Here is a 23,251-nt window from a genome sequence, read left to right as displayed (position 1 = left end):
TTTAGGTTTAAAATGTTTTTATTTATTGTGTAGCTATAAAGTAAACTAGTGAGATGATGGAACTGACAAGAAGGAATGACTGCTACAGGTTCAATCTAAAATAACAAGAAACATTTTTTTTGACCATTTTGTCTCCACGTCTGTTCTGTTACGTTTATTGTTTGTCGTTTCAAATAATTTGGATCATTGTGGAATCTTTTTTTTTTCAGGTTTGGATAAGTAAGAAAGAGGATCCAAAAGGTTACTACTTCACTTATTGTAATTTTAGGTTTGATTCTGCACTCAGTTCATTTCTATTGTTCCATTTGACAACAAACGCGTCTCAGGGATTAAGACACAGGGAGAGGTCATATCAACTTTGACCCAATTCCAGTCAGTCTGATACATTCCAATGCTATTCAATTACAAACCGTTAAATTTAATCGAAAGTATATTATAACATTGAAATCTGTTAATTGTTTAATCCCAGTTGGTAAGAAGTTATTTACACAGAGAACATCAGGGAGCTCCAAAGATCCAATGACTTTACAGCACTTCAGTTAGCAAATACATATGGTGACAGGGAAAAAGTTCCACTGCTTAAAAAGAAATCTGCAATCTGTGATTGGTTGGTGGGCATTTGGGACTAGAGGGCCAGAAAAGCACTACTTAACAATTGGTCTTTATGGGAAAAAAAGATTAAAGAAAACATATTAAATAGTCACCCATGTCCAAGAATGAAATACAGTTACACATGGAAGTATTAACCCAAGAGTTTTCAGTGGTTAGGAAAAAAAAAACATAAGCAAAGAGCCTGGAGTACTTTCTATGGGGAAGAAAAACAAAGAAAGCAGTGAAGTAAGATAAATTAAATAGAATAAATGCATTAAGGGGACGATAAGAGAGTGAGGAAAAGAGTTGATGTCTGAATTTGTCTGAATCCATTAAAACTTATTGGCAGCACCACTGTATTGTTTATTGCTAAAAAAAAAAAAAAAAACAGGATCAATAGTGTTTTATTTACTAAATTCAGCTTCTTTGTTGTATATTTGTTAGCTTCATTTAATATAATGAACTGATTTTCAGTGACTAAAATTTACTTGAACGCAGATGCCGTTCCCTTTGATTTGATTACTTAAAAGAATAGTTCAGTCATATTTAGTAACCTGTTGGTAAAGCTCTTGGAAAAGAATTTATGTTTCTGTTGAAATTGCACAAAAACACGGAGAAACGCAAAGAGGGCGGTGACAGAAAACTGGAGCCAAAAAGCATTAGAAAAATTTTGATAAAATATTTTCACCCCATGATTTTTTTAGAGTGAAAACATAACTGCAGATAAGTGAGTTTAAGCTTGCGTACAGTAGGTGGCGGTGTACTCGAAAAGCTGTTCAGGAGCCGACAGTTTGTCAAAGAAGAAGAGATCACATCCTCCCAAACTCAGCTGGCGCGGAGAACAAAATATTTCGGGGGCGTTAGTTACTTGCTGGTAAGTAAAGTAGCTAATTAAATGTGTTTATATTTTTAAACCATGGCAGTGAACATTATGTGGAAGAATGAAATACGTTCTCGTAGTTCGTGCGATGTTTGCTTTGAATGAAAATAGCGTAGTGCTTAGAAAGTAATTGACTTTGCCGAGCCCTTTAAAAGCCATTGCAGTTGTTAATCTAGCAAAGATGGTGAGAGCGTCGGAACTTCTTTTTGTAAACCGAATCATTGTTTTTTTTTTTTTTGTTTTTTTTTTTTGTTTTGCTTTTTGTTTTTTGATTTACAGATTTATGATGGGGACCTCAGGAGGAAGTGAGGAAATAATCATCCTCAGTGATGATGAAGATGATAAAGACACTTCCTGCCTCATTGTGGAAGTGGAAGCTGTGAAGAAGACCGGTAACGCTGCTTTTACAAGTCTTCCAATATTTTTGATTCGTTTGTCTGAATGCCTCCAACAAAAAGTTGATCCTTCTCTTTTCAGTTGGTGTTTTACCTGTAAGCCCCCAGGATGAAGACCTGGTGGTCACCTTCTCTCGTCGGCCTGACGTGCTTCCTCACGCCCGTTATGACTGTCCCATACACCCTTTTATGTGAGGAAACTCTTCCACAGACCCACTAATGCAGACTAAAGTAGAATCATTTCGTGGCATAGCAATCTCTGCTTGTTTTCTGTCCTGCTCAGGCCTACAGATTGTGAGAGGACTGCTCCGATGGCCAATAATGAACTTATTTGTGATCAGTGCTTCTGCTACATCTGCGACAAGCTGGCGTCACTGGTGCGTGAGGAGGATGATTTTATATTCCTTACTAGAGATGCATCGATTCAGGCTTTTCCTGATCAATATTTACAGTTTTTTCTGTAGGTTTTATCTGCTATTTCAGACTTTTTTTTTCTTCTTCAAAACATCTGCTTTACAAATCTGTAGATCAGGGACCCCTGCTCTGACTCCTTGTGGGGCCCCTGCTGCACCATCCTGGAGGAGCTTTATTGAGGCTTTATCTCATTCACTGAAATCAGTTGTGCTGAAGCTTCAGCGTTGTTTTTGATCAAATAAGAATTCCAGATGTGTGATCGTCTAACGGTGTGTGTTGTGGTTGTGTGTCAGTGTGGGATGTGGTGCTGCAGTGGAGCGTGTCACTGCAACAGCCACAACAAAAGTGACTTTTGGAACGACGTTAGGAACACGGCTCTGCTGGGGGAACTGCAGAGGTTCAACCTCACCCTGTCAGAAGTCGATCATCATCTTCGTAATGCAGGTGCAAAACGTCATCATGTACTTAAAGGTGCCTGGTCATTTTAAATGTTGCTTTTATTAAAGTTTCCTCTTTTTTCTTTTTTTTTTTTACTTTGATTTATCCAACTCCTTTTCAGACACGATGTTGCAAAGCTTCAGAGACGAACTGTCGGCTCTGTTTTCCTCCATTCCGTTGGATCAGGCGATGCTGCCAGATTACAACATCAACCAGCAGGACCTGAGCTCCAGGTGAGCTGTTTAAAGCAAAACTTCAACAATACATTTGAAAAAACTGCTGAACAAATCAGCGTTGCCTTTAGAAGTGAAAAGTGCTGCAATAATCTTACTTCAGTTTTCAAGGTTTTACAGGAGATCTACTTGAAAAAGTTGAGAAACTGCAGATACCATTATATCATTTAAAAACATATAATGAGCCAACTTATTCTTGTTTTTTTCTTCTTTTTTCTTTTCTTTGTTTCCCAGGTATGGACCTGTGCTTGAGTGTGTGACCCTGTTCCTGAATAAAGCCGACAAAAAGAACAGTCGGGCTGCGGCCATCATGCATCTTGGAGCTGCTGAAGAGTTTATGAGACATTTTCAAGTGTTGGGGTGAGCAAACTGGAGGCGGCTTCTAAATTTAACTCAGGATGTGGGATTTGTTAGGTTTAAGGGCCAATGATGTATTTTTATATTTCCAGTCATTATTTGTCATCTGTTTGTCTTTGTGTCAGGTGTTGTCAGATCTGATAGTAAATCATAACATGAATCCATATTTGTATTTCTAAAATGGGTGAATAACGAAGTGCAAACTCTAATTAGAGTCTGGAAAAGTAGAAAATTTGGAAATTAAAGTGTAGCAACGTCATTGGCTGTTAAACTCACCTTCTCTCTCTGCTTCACTCCATTTTCTTTGACATTTCCAGGTTCATGGGTTCATCTTCAGCTGCTACAACCTCTGAGACTATAATAATGTTACTGCACAGGTAAAGAATAGTGATGCAGCATTATTAAGTTTGTACATTTTATAATCCTTGAGGAATTCTTAATATTTTTAGATTTTTTTTGGTAAACACACTTTGGTGCTCAAAAAGGAACATCTGAACCCGACATTATTGGCTACAAACGCATGTTAACATGTATATATGATTAATGCTTTTTTCAGTCATTCTTTTGGATAATAACTTTGCTTTTTATGGTATTTTTTCCAGAGTAATATCATCAGTACAGAGACGTATAGTAATGGGTGACATTACGCCATTGTTTATGCAAAAACTGCAAACCTTTTACCAGAACAGGATATGTTTCCCAGCTGACATGAGGCCGCTAAAAAACAGGTGTGTATCAAAGCATTTTATCTCTAAAGGTTCAAATGCTTCATATTTGGACGCAACCTTTCACCCGTGTTCTGCAGTCTGACCATCCGACCCTGGCAGGACGTCCTGCTGGTGTCGGTGCTGAAGGGGCAGAACGTGTCGGGCTTCCGGAAGGACAAGGGCAAGAAGGACATCCTCTTTGAAACCATTTCTGTGGTTCTGCTGAGAACTGAACTGCTGCAGCTCCAGTCCAGGTTAGCACGTGTGCTACTTCATACTCGTGTCAGTATTTGTACACACAGTCCGTCTCTGGAGGAACAATGAAGCGTCCTGTGTTTTAACTGTGTGCAGGTACAGAGAGTTGTGTCGATACCTGCGAGTCGTCCTGACCGATAACACCACACTGTGAGTTTAACCCACGTCCTGCTGTAGAAACATATCCAGTGTGTTTAGCATTTTATGGCATCAAAATGTGTCAACTTCCAACATAGCAGCAGCATCTCACTGAAATGCTTGTTTTTAGGGCTGCACTGAATGCAATTTTCTTTCAGGTCGCTGATTACCGAACTTTAAAAAGCCTAACTTACCAATCCCGATTTTGGCCAATTTAGTTTTTGTCTGAAATGTTGCTGAATTGGCAACGGAGAGGTAACTATTGTTAACTGTGAATGTGCAGATGTTACCTGGTGGGCCGGACTGTCAGTCAGACCTCTCACACGGGAGAACAGGAGGGGACAGTGGCTGATTTTTAGACCTTTGCTGAGGAAGAAAAGATTTTATTTTAAAAAATGACGTCCAATTTGCTAATTTGTGAATAAATAAACCTTTAAGGAACAATTGATTTGAACAAAATCAGCTGTTATTGGTCCCACTATGAACTGTTTTCAATGAAATGAGATGTTTGCTTTACTCTTTCAGTTGATTCATGCCATGAACTTTGGTTTAGTAATTCATGACTTCCTGCTTCCTTTTGGTGTAAATATAACGTAACAAAGAGGCTTGTTTATTATAGCTGCTCTTTAAAATGGGAAAGATGATATTTATTTTAAGTAAGATGGAAAATGGTTATAAACCAAGAAAATGGCTTTTTGCTGAGGCTGTTTATAAACACAGTCAAAGCAGTGAAAAAAAGATTTTTTGTTCGGTCTTTATACAATTTTTCAGACCTCCTCGGTTTTGGCCGTTTTTGTTTCTTTGAAGAAAAAGCTCATCCGCATATGGAGATATGTAAATCATTCAGACACAAACAGTAGTAAGTTGTTTTGTTTCCTGATTTGGAATCAGGTATCAGCACCTCCAAGACCTCATTCCTTTCTTCAAGTGTAAGTTGGGAGAGTTTGGGTCTGCGTTGGAAAGCCTCTTTCCCCCGGCCAGCCCCCCCGCCTCCCGCTTCACTCCGCCCATTTTCCTCCTCTACCTCCGGATATTTGAGACGGCGACGGCACCGAGGCTGACGGTCAGCCAGCCGGAGCAGCTCTGCTTCTCGGGGGCATCCTGGGAACCGATTAAAGGTCAGAAAAGGATTGTTTGTTTTGAACAAAACGAGAAGAGGAATGGTTTTAACACGTCTCCTGTGTGTAGATGCTGTGCCGCTGAAGAGGTCTGAGCTGGTGAAGTTTGCTCTCAAAGCCCAGAGATGCTCCTTGCCGGTCGGCTCAGACGTAAGTCTGCAGCTCTCATTTCTGCTGAAATGTGTCATAAATATCCTGCGTATCGCTACGCTAAAAGAAAAGCACTCTTCAGTTGCAGAAAAACACAAGTTAATTATATCGTCAAGTGTAAAAACTTTATTTCATTTAAACTATGACTAAAAGGAATAGAAAAAGCTGTGTGGGGAGAAACAAAGTTTACCATTTTCCTGATAGTTGGTAGGATGACTTTTAGAAATCACTGACTCTTGTTTGATTTTATCCCAATTTTAGCCCAAATTTCTTAAGAAAACATTTCTTTATTTCATTGAAATTTGCATGCACTGATTTTCAAATGAGGTTTTTTTCAGCTGATTATCCTCTTGATTGTAGAACAGTTCAGGTTGACTGTCTCCCAGGTCTTTAGCTCTTCTGTGTATCGCACCTTGTGGTGCTTTTGCTGGAAACCTCTCTCCTGGAAAGGCTGGCTGAAATGTTTAATACTCATCAAAATACTCAACTGTTGTAAAGTGGCCTGATGGGGGCGCCACATGGCTCAGTGACAAAGTACTTCCTCCCGGTTTGATTCCCAGCTCTGCTTGTCTTCCTCTTCTCTGTCTGCCACTAGTGGCAACAAAACCTTAAAAAAAAAACCCCCAAAAAAAACACTGGTCTGAGGACAAAGCTTACAATAATACTTAGAAATACAAAACAAGAAGCAAAAATGTTTTTGGACAATGAGACCAGAAAACATGAACCTAGTTTCCTGGAGCCTTTTGTTTTTCCCCAGCTGGGTTCATTTGCAGCTCCAGGTCCAAACTGTTGCCTTCACATCACTGCTGCGGCTCTGTCTGGGTTAAAGGCTGCTTATTGGTCAGCAGGGCTCTGAATGTGTCGGCCTCAGATACATTTCAGGGTAAGATGAGACCTGTGTAAACCCCTCGGCTCATCTGAAGTCTCAAATACCTTAAAAGAACAACCAGGACTGAAAACTTTAGTGTACTGCAGATTTTCCGTAAACTTGTTTATTAAGTTCCTTTATGTCATTTCTTAACTTTTCTTTATCATTGAATTTGTAGTAAATGTTTCTTTTTATATGATGATTGTTTCTCCTATTATTTTTTCTGTATTGTTGCCTTCTCCTTCTGCTACATCAGTTCCTTTATTGTAGTGAAAAGCAGCCTGACCTTGTGTATAAATGGTTCTGTACCAGGGCATTACTTAGTGTTTCCCACACAGATTTACCAACTTTGCTTTATTTTTTGTGGAAAAATGACTAACCCTAAAATGTTTCGTATTTATATCCTATAAACTGTGGCGAGGCTACGTGTTGGACAGTTTGACCGATTTGTGTCCGGTTCTCTCCTGAAGCCTCAGTGTTGGGCCAGTTTACTGAAAGTGGTCTGCTCGCCTCATGGCTCTCCGACAGCCCTGCCCGTACCCAGCCAACAGTTTCTACACGTATGTTCTTCAGTTTTAATAACTGCTCCTGATACTCAGGATCTGCTATCGATTAATGCTCAATGTTTGAAGTTTGTCCGTCTTGTTCCTGATGGTCCAGGAGTCGCGGGATGCCGTCATAGACCTGCTCAATCAGCAGGGTTACAACATACAGATTTCCCGCTGCTTTCTCAAGGTAAGTTTGCAAAGATATCCATATTAAATATGTGACTCATTCATACTGATGTGGTAACAGGTCGTGTGCTTTTGTTCACAGACATACCCAGATCAGGCCTTGTTGCTGTTGGTAACAGGAGCCTTGGGTGTCAGAATCCTTCAGGGTTCTTTTAGTCCAGCTCTGCCTGTTCTCCATGCTTATAAGGTAACGTCTCCCCATATGGAAGCAATGTGTGCTTGTTGCTACTGTTGAGGCGGTTGCTGGTGACGGGGGGGTTGCTGGTGACGGGGGGGTTGCTGGTGACGGGGGGGTTGCTGGTGACGGGGCGGTTGCTGGTGACGGGGCGGTTGCTGGTGACGGGGCGGTTGCTGGTGACGGGGCGGTTGCTGGTGACGGGGCGGTTGCTGGTGACGGGGCGGTTGCTGGTGACGGGGCGGTTGCTGGTGACGGGGTTATTGGCCTCTGGTCGGCACCAACAGCCGAACACAGACAACATGAAGTCTATGATAACAGCTTATTAGATTATTATTATTATTATTATTATTATTATTTAGATTAGGTTTAGACCAAAGTGTTTTTATTTTTTTGATTGCAGCTGTTTAATATAAAAGCTACATTTTAAAATATCCATTTGACAAACATCACATAATTAATTTTGGGACAAATGCAGAAAATACATGTAAGATAACGTTCCAGTGTGATTTATAAATCTGAACTATTATTAAAACTAAATGTATGAAAACATTTTTGTTTTTGTTTTTTTAACTAAAGTGTGTTAATGACCCTTTTTGGTTTTTGGTTTAATTCCGTGTTGCAGGACAACTTGTGGGCCTTTCAGTGGCTGTGTGAAGGCATGACTTCCAGTGAAGACCGTCTCAAGTCCTTCCTGAAGGAGATCACACAGGAGTCGTCAAACACACCAGGTATGAGGACATGTTGTCATGGTGACGGGCCAGAGCTATGTCCTGGACCTTAAGTCAAAAAATGTTTACATCTGGCTGAACTGTTGGCTAATTATTGAAGTACCACACATTCAGAAAACATTTTCAATAAAACCATGTTGTTCAGATGGAAACATTAAAATTTGGGGTTCTTGTTTATTTCTTTTTCCCTTTACCCCAACAACTCAGACTGCATATAAAATCTGTAATCTGTATTGGTAATAAAAAATCATGAGTTGTGTTGTTGAGCGATTTTATTTTTTTATTTTAATTTTTTTTCTTGTTTTGTTTTGTTTTGTTTTTTTTCTTCTTTTTTTGTTTTCCTTCTGAAGCCAAAGTTTGATTTCTTGGTTACACAGAATAGAGTAAATAAAACCTGCTTTATCTCTACTATAGGTCGTAGGTCCAAATCTTAAAATGGCTTTTTGCGTTATTTCTACTTTCCTTCAGCTGAGAATAATGCAAGTTCAGTAAAAAAAGATTTTGTTAAGTTCAAAATCCAAAAGCACTAATGACAGTATTAAAGGCAAAATGCATCTTTTATTGTCTGATAGGCATGTTTTTCTGTTTTCTGTCATTTAAAATGGTTGTTGTACCATAGTTACCATTTATTACCGTCATCAGATTCATTCTGACATTGATGGTTGGGTTGTCCTTTTTGGGTTTTTTTGTTAGTTTATTTTGTGGTGAATTCCCCTTGAAACTTTGACTTTGCCTGTGTCGTCCTGATGATCCAGTCTGATTCAAATGAAGTTTTTGTTATTGTAACAAAAATCATAAACCTTCAGCTCATCATGGAGGTTATCAAAGTTCTCGTGCCTGGAGCTGGAGGACAGGGGCCCAGATCAGGGTCCTGGTCCTGAACGTTGTCAGTCTGTGTGGTGGGATCATGTGTGTGCTCATGGTGCACACGTGAGTGGACACAGCTGTTTGTGTGCTGTAGCATATTGTTGACAGATTTAGTTCTTAAGAAGGAATTTCCCTTTTCAGACTCGGAGCATGCGTTTTCACAGTGAGAGCTCAGATCTGCTCCGCCTGCAGACTTAAATCTTCCTGCTTTGATCTAAACCTGATTCTCTTTGTGACCTGCACTCAGATTTGTTCTGCCTGCTGGTGAACCCTTGTGAGCGTACCAGACGCTCCCCAAACAGGGCGGCAACGTCGCCATCATGGTCTTACTGTAACCATGCTGAGTGGTCATTTGTTCTGGGAGGGCGCAAAGAAAAAAACACACCTGGGTGGTTTCATCCCACGGTGAATATAAAGTGATGGATTCCGACAGCAGAAGAGGCATTTATTATTATTTATTGAATTGAAGTGTCTCAATCAATTCCACGGCCAAGCAGCTGAAATCAGCAGGTATGAGGCAAAGTGCCTGATGCAGCACAGTAACATCAGAGCAGTGGGACCTGTTGGGCTCAGGGGTAAGTTTGGGCTTGGCAGCCATGGAAACAGCACTTGAAGGAAAAAGTGTATTGCAGAGAATCTGCTGATGTTTCTGACATTATGGAAGGAGTTTGGGAATCAAACCGGCTCCAAAACACAAAGCCTGGCCTGGAGGAACCTGACTAACCTTGGTCAGTCCTGGAGAACTTTGGGATGAATCCAAGTGAGCACTTCTGGAATATTGGCCGACTTTAAGCTTTCTTTCTTGTTTTAAAGTAAGAACAAAGATCTGGGCGTTCCTTGCTCTCAAACAGAAATTTTTGTTTGAAAGAAAATATGTTATGCAACCCTAAACCTGTACAGTTTATAAAAAGGCAAAAAGAAGTGAATCAGGTTTTGTTGCAGCCTGTTTGTGTTCTTTTCCCCAATAATCTCTTCTCTTTTAACTCTGCAGGAAATCAGCTGGTTGTTGATTTCAAGCCCTTTCAAGTAAAGTTTCCTTCAGAGGTTCAGCTCTGAAGCTCTACAGTCTCACCTGGATGATCTTGCCTGTGCTGAGCCCACTTCTTCTGAAAAGGACTTTGTTTTGTTTTTTAGCTCAATGTGAAGCCATGTGGGACTTTTGTTGCATTTCTTGCTTACTTTAAGCACCATGACAGTAACGCTGAGCAACAGTAAGACTCTGCTGTCATGTGCTTTACATTTGAACCTCTGTCTGCGGCGCGGTGGATGGTAGGAATGTGCATCAGGTGACATACACAGAGAGCGAGACAACTCTTTACTTTTTCACACTTTTCCCATTTAATAAACTAAACATTTTTGCACTAAACACATCTTCAGTTTCAATACACCTCGTTTCTCTGCATGTAATTTAATGAAACTGGTTTTTGATGCGCTGTACAATAACACTGGTTTTAGAGCATTATCTGTAAATATGTTGCTTTATACAGTTTGAAAATCCGTCATCTACTTCAACAATGTAGACAAAGCTGAAAGATAACTTTAAAAATGAACTTGAGAACAAACCAGTACTGAAATTAGTTTTCATTTAGTTATTTGCTCATGTTGATAAAAGGTCCTGTGCAGGTCTGATTTACAGACATCCACAGCAAAACGAACATTTCAGATGGAAAAATAATTATTTCCATACTTTATTTTCTGTCATTATCATTCATCCATTTGACAGTTTTTTTTTCTACTTTCATATTTAAAACCTTGGTCTGTGCTATACAGTCTTATTGAATCTACCTTTGAAGATTAACCAAATATTTGCTGAGTGCTGCTAAGGTGGACATGAATTCTGTTTCTACTTCTATCTAATGAGTTTCTTTCATGTTCATTAGGACTCAAACTGCCATCAGTGTTGATGATTTCTGAGATGATCTGGTTGAATAAATTATTCCAGTGTTTGGCCATTTTCTTTTCTCTGACTTTATTTTCAAAGTAATCAGCCACAATAGAATATATCACATTTATTACATATATAAATAAAATATATTCCAGTAATTTTGCACTCTTTAGCTGCTGTTTGATTTTTTAAACCCAAAGTAATGTTCATATATTAATAGGTTAAAACTTTGACAGTCAAAATTTGGTAAGTTCTCCAAAATGGAAGCCTTTCAGTCATTATTGTTAGAAAAGGTTTATTTAATGCATTAAAGTTGGGAAACACAACACTTATGCGGATGCAAGTTGCTGACAGTCAGTGCTAGAAAACTAATAAACAACAAAAATAAACCCTCAATTTTAAGGCTCCATATGCTTTGGATTTGATTAAATAAATCTTGAAAAGAAATGTTGCAGATTTTGATTTCTCTTGATTCGCTTTGTTTTACATTGTCTATAGTCATGACATTTATACCAAGGTTTGCATAGTTTGACTCGCTTAAATGATCAAAATGACAAAAAGGTTTTTGTTCTGAAAAAAAATGAAAAAAAGCAGAAGTCACAGTGCCAGACTAACTGAAACCATCTGGTGTGCAGGTTATCTTTGCTTTGGCTTATTTATTGATATGTATGAATTTATGATGAAGGTATAATTTAATTTTGATGGACTGGTGACCTGTTCCGGGTGGAGGTCTGCACCAGCTCTTTCATGTCCACCTCCAGGTCAAGCTGATGGGTGTAGACAGTTAACATTCATATTCGTTTGAGTCTTAGCAGCAGCTAATTACACCTAAGGCACTGTATGGAGGGCACGTAGCAAAATAAAATCATCTTGCTCTGCTCAGTCTGTTTATGTTGGATATGTGTTCCTGTGAAGCTGCACTGAGCTGTAGGAAAACCTGAAAGGCGGCGGTCCATGTCCGGTGTGGCGCTGTGCGATCAGGTCAGTCAGAAAGTGCATCACTCGAAAATCATTTTCACTGCTGCAGAGTTGTGGTGCTTGCTGCGAGTCCTTTTCCTCAGCGATGGCTCTGTGAAGCTGGGAAGCAGCGATGAAGGTCTGCAGCAGCACCCGGTTGGCCAGCGCAGTCAGGCAGCTCTCCAGGTGCAGCAGGTAGGTGAGACCGCGGCTGATGCCGGTGTGAGGGTTGGCTAGGAAGCCGACCAGGGATCCGGCATATGAAGGACAGCGCAGCGTCTTCTGATCCAGGTCCAGCAGAGCGATGTAACGACTCAACTGAGTCAGAGACTGAAGGATGGAAGATGATGCACTGGAAGATGATCTGGAGGAGAAAACCAGGCAGGATCTTATGACATATAAAGGTATGAAGTTCTTGCAGATGGAACTTTGCCCTTGAATTGACACCTTTTTAAATGTTTTCTGCGGTGCAACAATAGTTACTGACCTCATTATATGCACACGCATACAAAAGTTTCATGCAGTTTAAAAGCTGTTATTTGTGTAAGAAAGGTCAGCTTTATCTGGTCATGAATATCTGGATTAAATCTGTGTGGAAGGACTAGAAGGATTACAAAATGTTCTAAATGTATCAGCGTCAATTTCCTTAATTTTGGGAGATCGGTGATCGGCCGATACTTCAGGTGAAGTTGATCTTATCTGTTTCAACAAAGGTCTCAAAATCAGCCACTGTGTTCTTCTGCTCTCCTGTTAGAGGTTTGACTGTTAGATTGGCCCACCAGCTCATGTCGGCACATCATCCTCACTACTGGCAACTTTCTTGGTATATTTAACATTTCAGACAAAATAAATTGCTATGTTTTTGTTGACGTGTCAAGGCTTCATAAAGATTGGTAATTGGCCAGAAAACTGCAATCGGTGCAGCCCTAGTTTATATCAAAAAACTTCTGGAACAATCTCCTGCCTGGTAACATTTGTTACTGTGACGGGCAGCACCAAACCTCAAGAGACAGGAGGAATTAATAATGTCAACAAACCAATGCAAGGATATGGATGAGTCACATAACGGTCACCTGTGTATTCCTATGAGCCTCCAGGTGAGCAGGTCGGTCAGCTGGAGGGGCGTGGCCAAACATGACATCACAGCGCTCCCATCAGCACCAGGAGCTGGCAGGAAGAGCCTCAAGCCGTCCACAAGCTTCCTCACCAGCCGCTCGTCTCCACCGATGACCACCAGCGGCCGGCCAATCAGCAGACAGAAGATGGCATGCTGGGAGAAGGAGAGCTGCTTGATGAACCGGAGGGCTCGCAGGCCAGCCCTCCTCCTCTTCCTTTTCTTGTCCACACATGTGCTGGTGAGGTTGACTGTGGTGGGAGACGGCGGCTCTGAGCTGCTGGTGAAGCTGGTGCAGTCGGAGAACTCGTCCACGCTGAGCAGCCTCAGAGGAGCGCAGGGCGGCGTGCGCAGAGCTCCCTCCGCCCCGACGCTTTTCGGAGCCATTTTTATATGGAGGTCAAACACCGGCCTCAACTTCTTCTGCCTCGACTCCACTGCGTCTCCAGCTGCATGGAAACAGATTCATCATGTGATTACAGCATAGAAAACCGGTAAGCTTTTCTAGTACAGACCGGACTCAGGAGTTTGTGGGCTGGTGCCAGCAGAACCACACACTGCACAGTTTATGTCAGGTACAGGAACTGGGAGGTAAGGTCATCTAAAACCTTTTAAAAGATTTTAAAGTCCCAAAATCTTTTAAAAGATTACATGAAGATCTGACTACCTGGGATAAAATAGTTATATATGTTGTTAAATGTACAGTAAATGTGTTACCTTGGAGCAGTTTATTGATCTTGTCTTTATGGACTTCGTTACTTTTCTCTGTGAGTGAATTGTCTTTGTCTGGTACATTGAACAAAAGTTCTTTTCTTCCAGCAGATTCTGCAGTAGCAGTGTTCTTCATCCTCTCCTCCTTGAGGACTTCATCAAGCTTACAATCAGCCTCTGACTCTTCCTCTTCCTCAAATCCATTGGTCAGAGTGTGATGCTCCGCCTCTTCCTCTGTGATGGCGGACAGGTCGTCAGGGACGATGGACTCAGTCGTGCTGAGAACCTCGATGCTGTCCTCGCTGTTGGCACGCCTGGCAGGGGCTCGCAGGCGTCCGGCGCCTGCGTCTCCTGCTGCATGCTGGAGAACCACGTCTGTGGTCCTGACACGGGTTTCTGTTCAGAACAACACAAACTGCTGAACCGACTGTTTTCAATCGGATCATTGCTGTAATAAAATGCAATAAAACACAGAGATCTAAATGGATCATTTTTGGAAGTTTAGTTACTTGATAAATTGCTAAAAGGCAAAGTTTGAATTATTTTCAGATGTGCTTATCTGAAGCACATCTTCAGATAGAAGATGTGCTAGAGGTTCGTTTGACTTGAGCTTCAGTCAAACAAACAACTTCTGAAACATTGTGACGGTCTGCAGTGTCCCAATCAGGAATTATTTACTTAAAACAAGCACATATTTATTGCTGAAAATATGTTTTTAAGTTAGTTTCATCTTATCTCAAGAGTGCTAAGATATCTGCACTAGAAATAAAACCAAAACTATTTGGTAAGCTTCTATATTTTAGCAGTGCAGCTGCTCTTAATTTGGTTCATCAGAGACTGAAAAAACCCCTAAAATTTTCTCCAAAAGGCCAGGAGAAAATCTTTCCTACCGTTTAGAGACACAGGTTTTTGTTTTCCTTCCACCATCACTCTGAGAACGTACCTCTGCTGTCGGACACAACGGCTCCACGTTGACTCCGGTACGACTTCTCTGTCCCGAGAACCTCAATGCTGTCGCTGCTGCTCTCGCTGCCCATCATGTCTGTGAACGCGCTGGGGTCAGGGGTCGCTCTCCCACCTCCCCCTCCCTCCATCTTTATCTGTATTTCTTCCACACAGGAGAACAACTCCCCACCATGCTTTTCTGATTGACCTCCCACAGCCCCCACGGTGCTCCCCAAGACCCTCTCTGCTTCATCCTCCTCCTCTTCCTCCTCAGCATCCACAGGGCAGCACAGCTCAAACAGGAAGTTTGTAAGTTTCAGCTTCCTGGACAGTAGCTGTGAGACGCGAGCAGTTCGCAGGACGCTCCTGTCGCCACGCAGACGCCGCTCTGTGTCTGCCAGCTGGTTTTTCACCAGGGACAGGAAGTAGAAGTTGCAGAGCTCCTCCAGTGGCTTCAGAAGCGACTCAGACCTGCAGGAGGCAGAGGAGGGAAGGCAGGGAGAGGACGGCTCAGACGGCAGGTCGGCCATGTCGTAGGGCAGGAAGTCAGGCTGCTGGAGCTTCCTGTTTGGGTAGGATGTGACCTGGCGAAGGAGCTCTCTGTGGTTCAGGATCAGATGCTCTAAAGCTTCCAGCTCATCAGCTCTGCCTCCTGCTCCTGTGGAGGCGTGTGTGTCCTGCAGCAGGGCCCTCCGTCTGTACCTGCAGCAGTCAGAGGGATTCTTCAGTCAACAGATGACTCACAATTCCTCACTATTAAGAATTTTATCACACACTTTGTTCTGAGAAATCAAAATAAACAGGTTTTCTGCACATTTGCTGCACTTTCCAAATCCATACGTCTTAGATTTTTAGCTCTCAAAAAGAACAGAATAAGGTCAGAAAATAGGAATATATTTTCCATAACCAAAACACCAAAATGTGTGATTTAACCCTGAATGTTTTTTCTGAGAAAGATCTAGCAAATAAGAAAATATATATCTGAATTAGACAGCAAAACACTTTTTGATTTGTACTTTTATCTTCTTGCTTCCTTTAAGTGTAACAACAGTGGATCATCTCTCTCTGTTCTTCCTTCCACTACACATATCCTCCTTTGTGGACTTTTTTTCTCTTTTCCACCATATTTTCTATCCTCCCTCTGCACATGCTCAGAAATGCATTAATCTCAAACTGAACCTTTTTAACTCCGAACTATTTGGTACCATGTATCGTGGCACCATCTACAACCAAAACTCTCCCGGTCTGACTCCTCAACTGGAAACCTGTAGGAAACCTTTTTCTCCTGCTTCTCATTCATACATGTAATCCGTCTTCCTTCTATTGGCACTGCTAATTTGAAATGTGTCAACATAAACCTTTATAAAGAATTACTGCCACATAAATATATTTATTTGAATCAACTGAACCAATTCCACAAAACCACTTTACATCTTTATCAGGCTGAATTGTGCCTGGAACAGTTTTGGGGTTGTTAGAAAATATGAACAATTACTTTTAGGTCCAAAATTTTTACAAATATTCCCATTCAACATTCTAGATTTGTCCAGCATTTTTAGAACATTTCAGACATTTGAGGACGGAACATGCAGTAAATATAGATATCTTTAAAGCTTCTGATTTGATACATTTATTTTGTTTGTAAAAAGAACGCAGGTCTGGTTTAACTAAAACATTTACCTGGACGTTTTCTGCAAGAAAACCAAAAAATAACATGATTTATTAGTTAAAAAGAGTTGAAAGTTGCTAAATGAAGGATGCCATCCAAATGCGAAACATCAAAATAACATTTTCTTCTTTTGTTAACAGAAGCAAAAAATCTGTTGAAAATTTAAAAAATTTTCCAATTTCACCCGTCGTGGAAAAGGCTCCTGATGGGGCCCCATGCTTTCCACACGTTTCAAGGCCGATTTTCTCTGCTAAACAAACAGACGGTCCTGCTGTACTTTACCCCTCACAGACCTTAATATGCTGCAGAACATTTGAAAGAATTGGCATATTTGCCAACATAATGACAGCAAATTCTGGTAGTGTGGAATAGAAGGATGTGCTTGTAGGAATTTTGCATTCTTTGTTTGACTGTAAACCACTTAATGAGGAAATTGAAATATTATTTAATAATTAAAAATAATTTCTCTTCTCATCATCTAGACTAAGATGAATTTCACTGCCAACAGCAAAGTCTGTTTTTGAAGGTCTTTCTTTGATTGGCTCAAAATGCCAATTCGCTTAGTTATGCATCCTTAGAATTTGTTCCAGTCAGCTTCCAAATGAATTGGTAACCTCCTGGTTTAATGCAACAATCCCAAAAATCTGAAGCAGCTCGTTCTTTTATTACTACAAACAAACAAACAGACCAGAACTTACTCGAGCTCTTGCAGCTTTCTCTGCAGTTCAGAGGAGAACGCTTGTCTGTTTCCAGTCTTCAAACTGTCAGAGGCCTGAGAAAAACACTCGGACAGCTCAGAGAAGTTCTCCATCAGCTTGGCCCGGTCCGAACAGACGTAGGCCATGCAGAAAGGTCGCACCATCCCCCGAGCCTCCAGGTCATACAGGGTCAGGTGATGAACGTACGCAAACGAGTCGTCTGCTGAGTCTCCCAGGATTACCCTGGAGTCCTCGCTGAAACTGAGGCGGGGTCCAGGCGGAGCAGGGGCTGTGTGACCCGGGCCGGACGCCTGGTAGTCCACAGACATGATGCGGACGGAGAAGTGGTTGAGGTCAAACGAGCCGATGACCTTCGGATCATTTGGTATTGTTAAGACAGGCTTTGGACCAACCTGGAAGACAGAAGAGGATGATGTATCCAATTTATCATTGAGAGCAACAGATGTCTAGATTCTTTTCTGAAAAAAAAAAAAAAAAGACTTGGTCTGCTTTTCCATTTACGCCACAACCAACACCACCAGTCTGGATTTTCATTTTAAAGATTTAATGACCTGCCGCGTTCTGTGTGAACAAACTGCATTTTGTTTTACATTTACCCAAATACCTGTACTGATGCTTAACTAAGCTCCACTGCTGTTCTGTAATATGATGAGTAACAGAAGGATTTTGTTTCTTTTCTGATTTTCATCATAGCCATGTGGCAATTCCATATTTAACATTATAATGTAGTGTTAAATTATGTTGAATTAAGATGATGAGGTTCAGCTAAGAGAGCAAACTGAAGAGTGAAGAAAAATACTCGTGAGTGAGTTTGTCTTTGTGACTGGTGTTTTGTTTTAAAGAGGAATTGTTTGAGGATCAGTTCTCTCTTAAAAAGGAGAAATACTTCCTGAAAACGTGAAGTCCAACCCAGAACAAATAACTGTACAGTAAACTGTTTTACAAGACATTTCACTGATATCATACAACAGCAACAACAATGCACTTTTTTTTGTTATTTCATTCATTTGTGAGATCATACTGCATAACAACCATGAAAAATACGTCATTTCATGTTATTACATTTATCCATTCCATAAATCTACCCCACACACTGACATGTCAGTGTAAGTTGTATGTTCTGTTTTTCCACAGAACATACTTCAAATACAACACACAACAAGTCAAATGTGGTACAGTGAGTGTATTATATAAAATAGTCAGAGATTTGTTGTCCAGAACATCTTATCCGCTCAAAACAGCAACACTTTGGACAGTTTTCATTTTTAGATCTGTGGTTTCCTCCTAAATTTATCATCCGATGTGGTAACTAAAAATTTAATCTCAGGGATTCATTCTAAGTCAAACGCTGTCATTAGTTATTTTAATTGCATTGTTTTCTTGTTTATTGCGGTTTCTAAGTCTCATGAATGTCATAATAATTTATTGTTTTTGAACAAGTGTTTTAGTTTTTTTTTTCATTTCTGTAGAGACCACCTCTGAGAGTTGTTGGATGTTTTCTCCAGCACAGATGATACTAAGATACTAAGTATCACCTTCAAATATAATGTATTTTTATTATTTATATCATTTATATACAAATTAAAATAATTTGGGACTCAACACTGACCCCTGCAGGACCCCACAAGTTATGGTTTAATAAATCTGATTTCTGATTACCTCTGTCTATAAACTGTTGCCTTTGTCCAATGCAGCTTCTAAAGCTACCCCACTAATTCTAAACCTTCTCAGCTTTTTAGTAAGACATCACGATTGATGGAATCAAAAATTTTCTTGAGATCAAGAAAAACACCAATTGCAAATTTCCTTTTATCCATACTATGATTTCTACTGTTAACTGCATCAATCCCACTGATGTTGGTTTCTCTGAAGCCACAGTCAGTCAGTTTATTTTTAATTGATATTATTTTAGATCATTTTAATATAATTATATAACTTTTTACTAAACACTTCTTATAGTATTTTAGAAAACGGACAAAATTTCTACTCTATAATTATTAAAAATGATTGACAGATTTAAACAAATTAATGACTTTTGCGATTTTCATAATATTTGGAAATGCTCCAGTTATGAATGACACTTTACAGATGTAGGTCAGTGGGTCTGCAAGTACATTGAAGATGTATTTGTCATTGTCCCCATCCTCCACCATTACAAATTATTCATCCAGGGTTCGGTCAAAATAATTAAATTATTAAGGGCGAGTAGTATCGGAAGACTTCTTTCTTATAAAGCTATATAATGTCCACCATATTCCCTAATGAACCTAAAGAAGAACAATTCTTAAATTTTCTCATAATAGTTCATTCATTTTTATTGGTTTTATGTTTATACTCAGCTTCAAAAGTTCTATATTTTATAAATTCTTTATATAGATTATTCTTTTTCTTACATGCATTTTGTAATCCTTTAGTAACCCACGGCTTATCTTTGTGTTTTTGCCTATAATTAAAAAGGTTAGTTGGACAGTTTTTATCGTACAGTGATTTAAATATTTTTGAGAAATAGCTCAAAACCTTTATCAATATTGTGTTTTACAATCACAAAAGTTTACAGTTCTGTGATTCCGAATAACAGAACGGATTCAGACAGTGTTGATTTAGAACCAGATCACATTTTTAGGTGTCATGTTGAATGATGCCTTTAGCTGGAAACCGCAGATTTGACGTTAATCTTTAGTATGTGATGTTTGATGTACTTTCTGCGGATCCCTACAAGGATGACAAACACTGACAGATGGTCACTAATATCATTTATAAGAATTTACTTTCCATATAGTTAGTAAATATATTGTCAAGCAGAGTTGAATTGAATTAATTTCTTTACTTCATTAATATATCTATTTATACACTTATTAATAATTCATTCTTTCATTTATTCTACATAACTACTCGTTTATTTTATGAATAGCACACGGATTTTATTATCCATTCATTCAATCACTTGCTTGTTTATTCTCACTATTATTTTCTTATGTATTAATTTTATTCCCTATTTATTTTCTAATTCATTCTCTTATTCACTTATTTCTTTAGTAATTGATTTAATCAGTCATTTTTGCATTTCCCTTTTCATTCATTTATTTCCTTATTTGTTGGTTTTTATTTATTTACTTAAAAAGTAAATATAGAATGACTAACTGACTCCAATCAACCTGAAATAAAGCGCTCACCTGCTCTGAGAATTCAGCCACCAGTATAAAGTCCCGGTGAAACTGGGCTGCTGTGCTCCAGGGGTTGTGAGGCGGCAAAAGGCGGACAGAAAACTCCTCAGGCAGAGAGTGAACCTCCGGTTCCTCTCCTTCCTCCTCAAACCCCCCGCTGCCGGTGAAAGGCAGCAGGTCCGGTGAGCCAATCATCTTCAGTCGGTGACGGCTCAGCCCGTGGAAGGTCCCACCGTCGACTTTCACCTTGAAGCAGCAGCAGTAACGTCTGGGTCGGACACCGCCATGCCGCGGTGTGGAACCGCCTCAGCCTTACTCTCCGTCAGTGAGTCAGCTGTTTCTGTTGGACAACATAATAACAGCCGGAGAGTTACAAACAAGCTGCGCAGTTATTTTCGGCCATGGTGCGACATGGATATGGCAGAAGCTGAAGCAAACGGAAACTGCGTCTTGTCACCTTATCAGCTGCAGTCTTTGACACGCTGAAAAACTTTACAGTGGGAAAATCACGCTGAAGTTAGCGTCTGAATTTTAGCTTAAGCATCGCTTCTTCTGAAGACCTTTCAAATAAAGGGCTATTTCGCAGTTCTTAAGGCCTTCGGACTTGAAAAATGTAAGTCAATTTAAGATTTGAGTGACAGAACCAAACAAATTAATAAAATTAATTAATAAAATGCAAATAAAATAATATAAAATATAATTTATATTACATTATATTAAATTATATTACTGCACAGTGGCACAGTTGGCCTTTGTAGCATGAAGGTTTTGGGTTCAAATCCCTGCCCAGGCAGGTTCTTTCTGCATAGAGTTTGCATGTTCTCCCTGTGCATTCGTAGGTTCTCTCCAGGTACTACGGCTTCCTCCCACAGTTCGGAAACATGGCTGTCAGGTTGATTGATCACTCTAAATTTTCCTTAGATGTGTGTGCATGGTTGACTGTCCTGTCTCTGTTGCCTGTGATGGCCTGGTGAACTCACATGTAGATCCCTCATGTCCCCACAAGGATAAGTGTGTTACATAATGAATAGATAATATATATTTATTGTTGTCTTTGTTATTAATAGGCCCAAGCAAAAGTGCTGTGAAGGCCTATTGTAAGTGTTTGTTATTATTATTATTATTATTATTATTATTATTATTATTATTATTATTATTATTATTATTATTATTATTATTATTATTATTATTATTATTATTATTATTGATGTTTTCATGGATACTCCAAACATGTTTGGTCAATTGGCTGCTCTAAATTCCCTTGTGGTGTGAGTGCAGGGTGTATACTTTTGGTGTGTTCTCACTGTTTATCAGGCATTGCCATGTAATACAATGGCAAACTCAGTACCTCTGTGGTCTACTGTACAGTCTTTGCAGGTATCATCATCATCTGCATGCATTTGACTCTGAACATTGTTGCAATTTTGTTGTGAGTCACTAATGTATAACATAATGGCAATGGTCCCAAGATAGATCCTTAACACGCTGCTCTTGAGTTTTCAAATAGGAACTACGGTAAACCAATAAAGAGCTTATTGTGGGGGGAAAAATCACTTTTCTAAGTTTATTTAAAACAATATTGTGAGTAAAAGCTTTGCTCATTCCAGGTTTTATACGCTTCAGCATTGCCATTAGAAAAGGGTGATTCTTACCTTTTTTCAACTTCAACGTATTGAACATCAATGGAGTAAATGTTTAGGGGAAAACATGTGTAATAGTTCTTCACTAAAGCGGAAGCATGAGTCAGATACCAACTTCAGTGTCGTAGATTAGCAAATTCCCTGTGGCTCCGGTCATGAGGCTTCCTACACAACCTTCGTCCCGGGATTTCTGTTCCTCTTTCGCTTCTGTTTCGAGGTAGCAAGCTTTTACACCAAAGGAATGAAAACATGTGATGGACTGGCCTTGCGTCAAGTCGCATAAGTGAGGAAAGAAATATATTTCCGCTTTTTCACTTTCAAAGCAAACAAGCCTCCATAAAAAGGAAACATAAAAACAGTCTGGAAACATAGTTTAGAGATTTTAATAACTGTTCTATTTAAGGCACATTATGAAAAGGACCATTAACAGAGGTGTTCATTTCAAGTTTTCACCTTCTTTTCAACTCCGTTATACGTCAGTTATGAAACTGATATCAATCATGTACATCATCATGTAGCAGCTAAAGTTGAAATGTTTTCAGGCTAGGGAAAAAATGTTCTTAGCTTGCAACCTGCACTAAAAAAATAATTCATTGTGGGATTCATTTAATTAAAAATGCTCAATATTAAATTGTACAGAGAGCCTGCAAAACGGAGCAAAGAAAACAATCTCTAATTTTTTTCATTGATAAACAATCTTCTCATTACTTTGGAATCAAAATACTTTGTAGTGGAGACGGCAGTAACAGTCTGAGTTCACATTCATCTTTATTAGCATGTTTATTGTTTGCAGCAGCAACAAAAGAATAAATAAGAGCCTAGAAACTGATGACAGTCACATGTTAAGCTGCTACTACCACTGCTTTATTTATGAAACAGGTTCTTCCTCGTCTGTATCATGGTTGGTTATTAACTGACATCTCTATGAAAGCATCTCTTCCTTCAGCTGTGCAGATTGTATGGAACCTGCATCTAACTCCTTGTTTTCTTCTTACCTCTTTGTTCATTACTGTCTTTATCATAAACTAAGGGTGTGACAAAGCAACAGCTTAGTTATTACCCATTTCATTTTTGTATGATTCTGAGGCTATAAACTGGAGTTAATATTCAACCGCCTTTATTGGTACCAATCAGTTTACACAAACGCGTAAAAGACCTTCCTATTTCTCTGAACTCCTTTTTACCAGACTGAATGATGACTGAAGTTTATCTTTGCACAGTGAGGAGGATGTTAAGGGCGTAAAACATCTCCAAAGTCCCCTGCTGGAGATCTTCAACGTTCCCAAGTCCATCATACACATAACTAGCTGCCATCTACTCACTGGCTTTTGGGGGCGACAAGAAAGAAAAAAAAAGTATTACTGTAGTTCCTTGCATCATGTCACCACTTCTTCTG

The 23,251-nt window shown here is 39.7% G+C and overlaps 2 protein-coding genes across 3 annotated transcripts; one reads left to right on the top strand and one right to left on the bottom strand.

Annotated features, from left to right (window-relative positions):
* Window positions 1-1,338: 1,338 nt before the first annotated feature.
* Window positions 1,339-11,007, top strand: zgc:112980 (uncharacterized protein LOC503706 homolog). The gene is made up of 18 exons (XM_044113116.1): window positions 1,339-1,465; window positions 1,751-1,863; window positions 1,949-2,057; window positions 2,150-2,243; window positions 2,574-2,724; window positions 2,840-2,951; window positions 3,186-3,311; window positions 3,626-3,685; window positions 3,911-4,036; window positions 4,114-4,269; window positions 4,367-4,420; window positions 5,300-5,526; window positions 5,597-5,676; window positions 7,015-7,104; window positions 7,205-7,279; window positions 7,361-7,465; window positions 8,079-8,184; window positions 10,043-11,007. Exons 2-18 carry the CDS (start codon window positions 1,755-1,757, stop codon window positions 10,105-10,107), a joined length of 1,845 nt encoding a protein of 614 aa, XP_043969051.1. The 5' UTR covers window positions 1,339-1,465; window positions 1,751-1,754; the 3' UTR covers window positions 10,108-11,007.
* Window positions 10,366-20,766, bottom strand: smcr8b (Smith-Magenis syndrome chromosome region, candidate 8b). Of its 2 annotated transcripts, XM_044113114.1 has the most exons (7): window positions 20,673-20,729; window positions 20,225-20,555; window positions 17,031-17,443; window positions 14,662-15,365; window positions 13,725-14,114; window positions 12,967-13,456; window positions 11,156-12,257 (listed from the first exon to the last, which is right to left on the bottom strand). In XM_044113114.1, exons 2-7 carry the CDS (start codon window positions 20,408-20,410, stop codon window positions 11,825-11,827), a joined length of 2,616 nt encoding a protein of 871 aa, XP_043969049.1. In that variant the 5' UTR covers window positions 20,411-20,555; window positions 20,673-20,729; the 3' UTR covers window positions 11,156-11,824. The 2 variants fall into 2 exon arrangements, with proteins under 2 accessions (XP_043969048.1, XP_043969049.1); XM_044113113.1 differs by having other exon boundaries at window positions 10,366-12,257; window positions 20,225-20,766.
* Between the last annotated feature and the right edge of the window lie 2,485 nt (window positions 20,767-23,251).

The sequence above is a fragment of the Gambusia affinis genome, linkage group LG04, assembly GCF_019740435.1.
Source record: "Gambusia affinis linkage group LG04, SWU_Gaff_1.0, whole genome shotgun sequence".
NCBI classification, from domain to species: domain Eukaryota; kingdom Metazoa; phylum Chordata; class Actinopteri; order Cyprinodontiformes; family Poeciliidae; genus Gambusia; species Gambusia affinis.
This window is presented reverse-complemented; position numbering and strand designations above follow the sequence as displayed.

What these genes read in the sequence shown, in the direction of transcription:
- zgc:112980 (XM_044113116.1), top strand. Translation starts at nt 1,755, where the DNA reads ATGATGGGGACCTCAGGAGGAAGTGAGGAAATAATCATCCTCAGTGAT. An exon ending in CAGCAGGACCTGAGCTCCAG is followed by an intron (nt 2,952 to 3,185) that starts GTGAGCTGTTTA and finishes TTTGTTTCCCAG; the next exon opens with GTATGGACCTGTGCTTGAGT. An exon ending in CTGCTGCAGCTCCAGTCCAG is followed by an intron (nt 4,270 to 4,366) that starts GTTAGCACGTGT and finishes AACTGTGTGCAG; the next exon opens with GTACAGAGAGTTGTGTCGAT.
- smcr8b (XM_044113113.1), bottom strand. Translation starts at nt 20,410, where the DNA reads ATGATTGGCTCACCGGACCTGCTGCCTTTCACCGGCAGCGGGGGGTTT. An exon ending in CGTTGTGTCCGACAGCAGAG is followed by an intron (nt 14,115 to 14,661) that starts GTACGTTCTCAG and finishes TGTTCTGAACAG; the next exon opens with AAACCCGTGTCAGGACCACA. An exon ending in GATCAATAAACTGCTCCAAG is followed by an intron (nt 13,457 to 13,724) that starts GTAACACATTTA and finishes GTTTCCATGCAG; the next exon opens with CTGGAGACGCAGTGGAGTCG.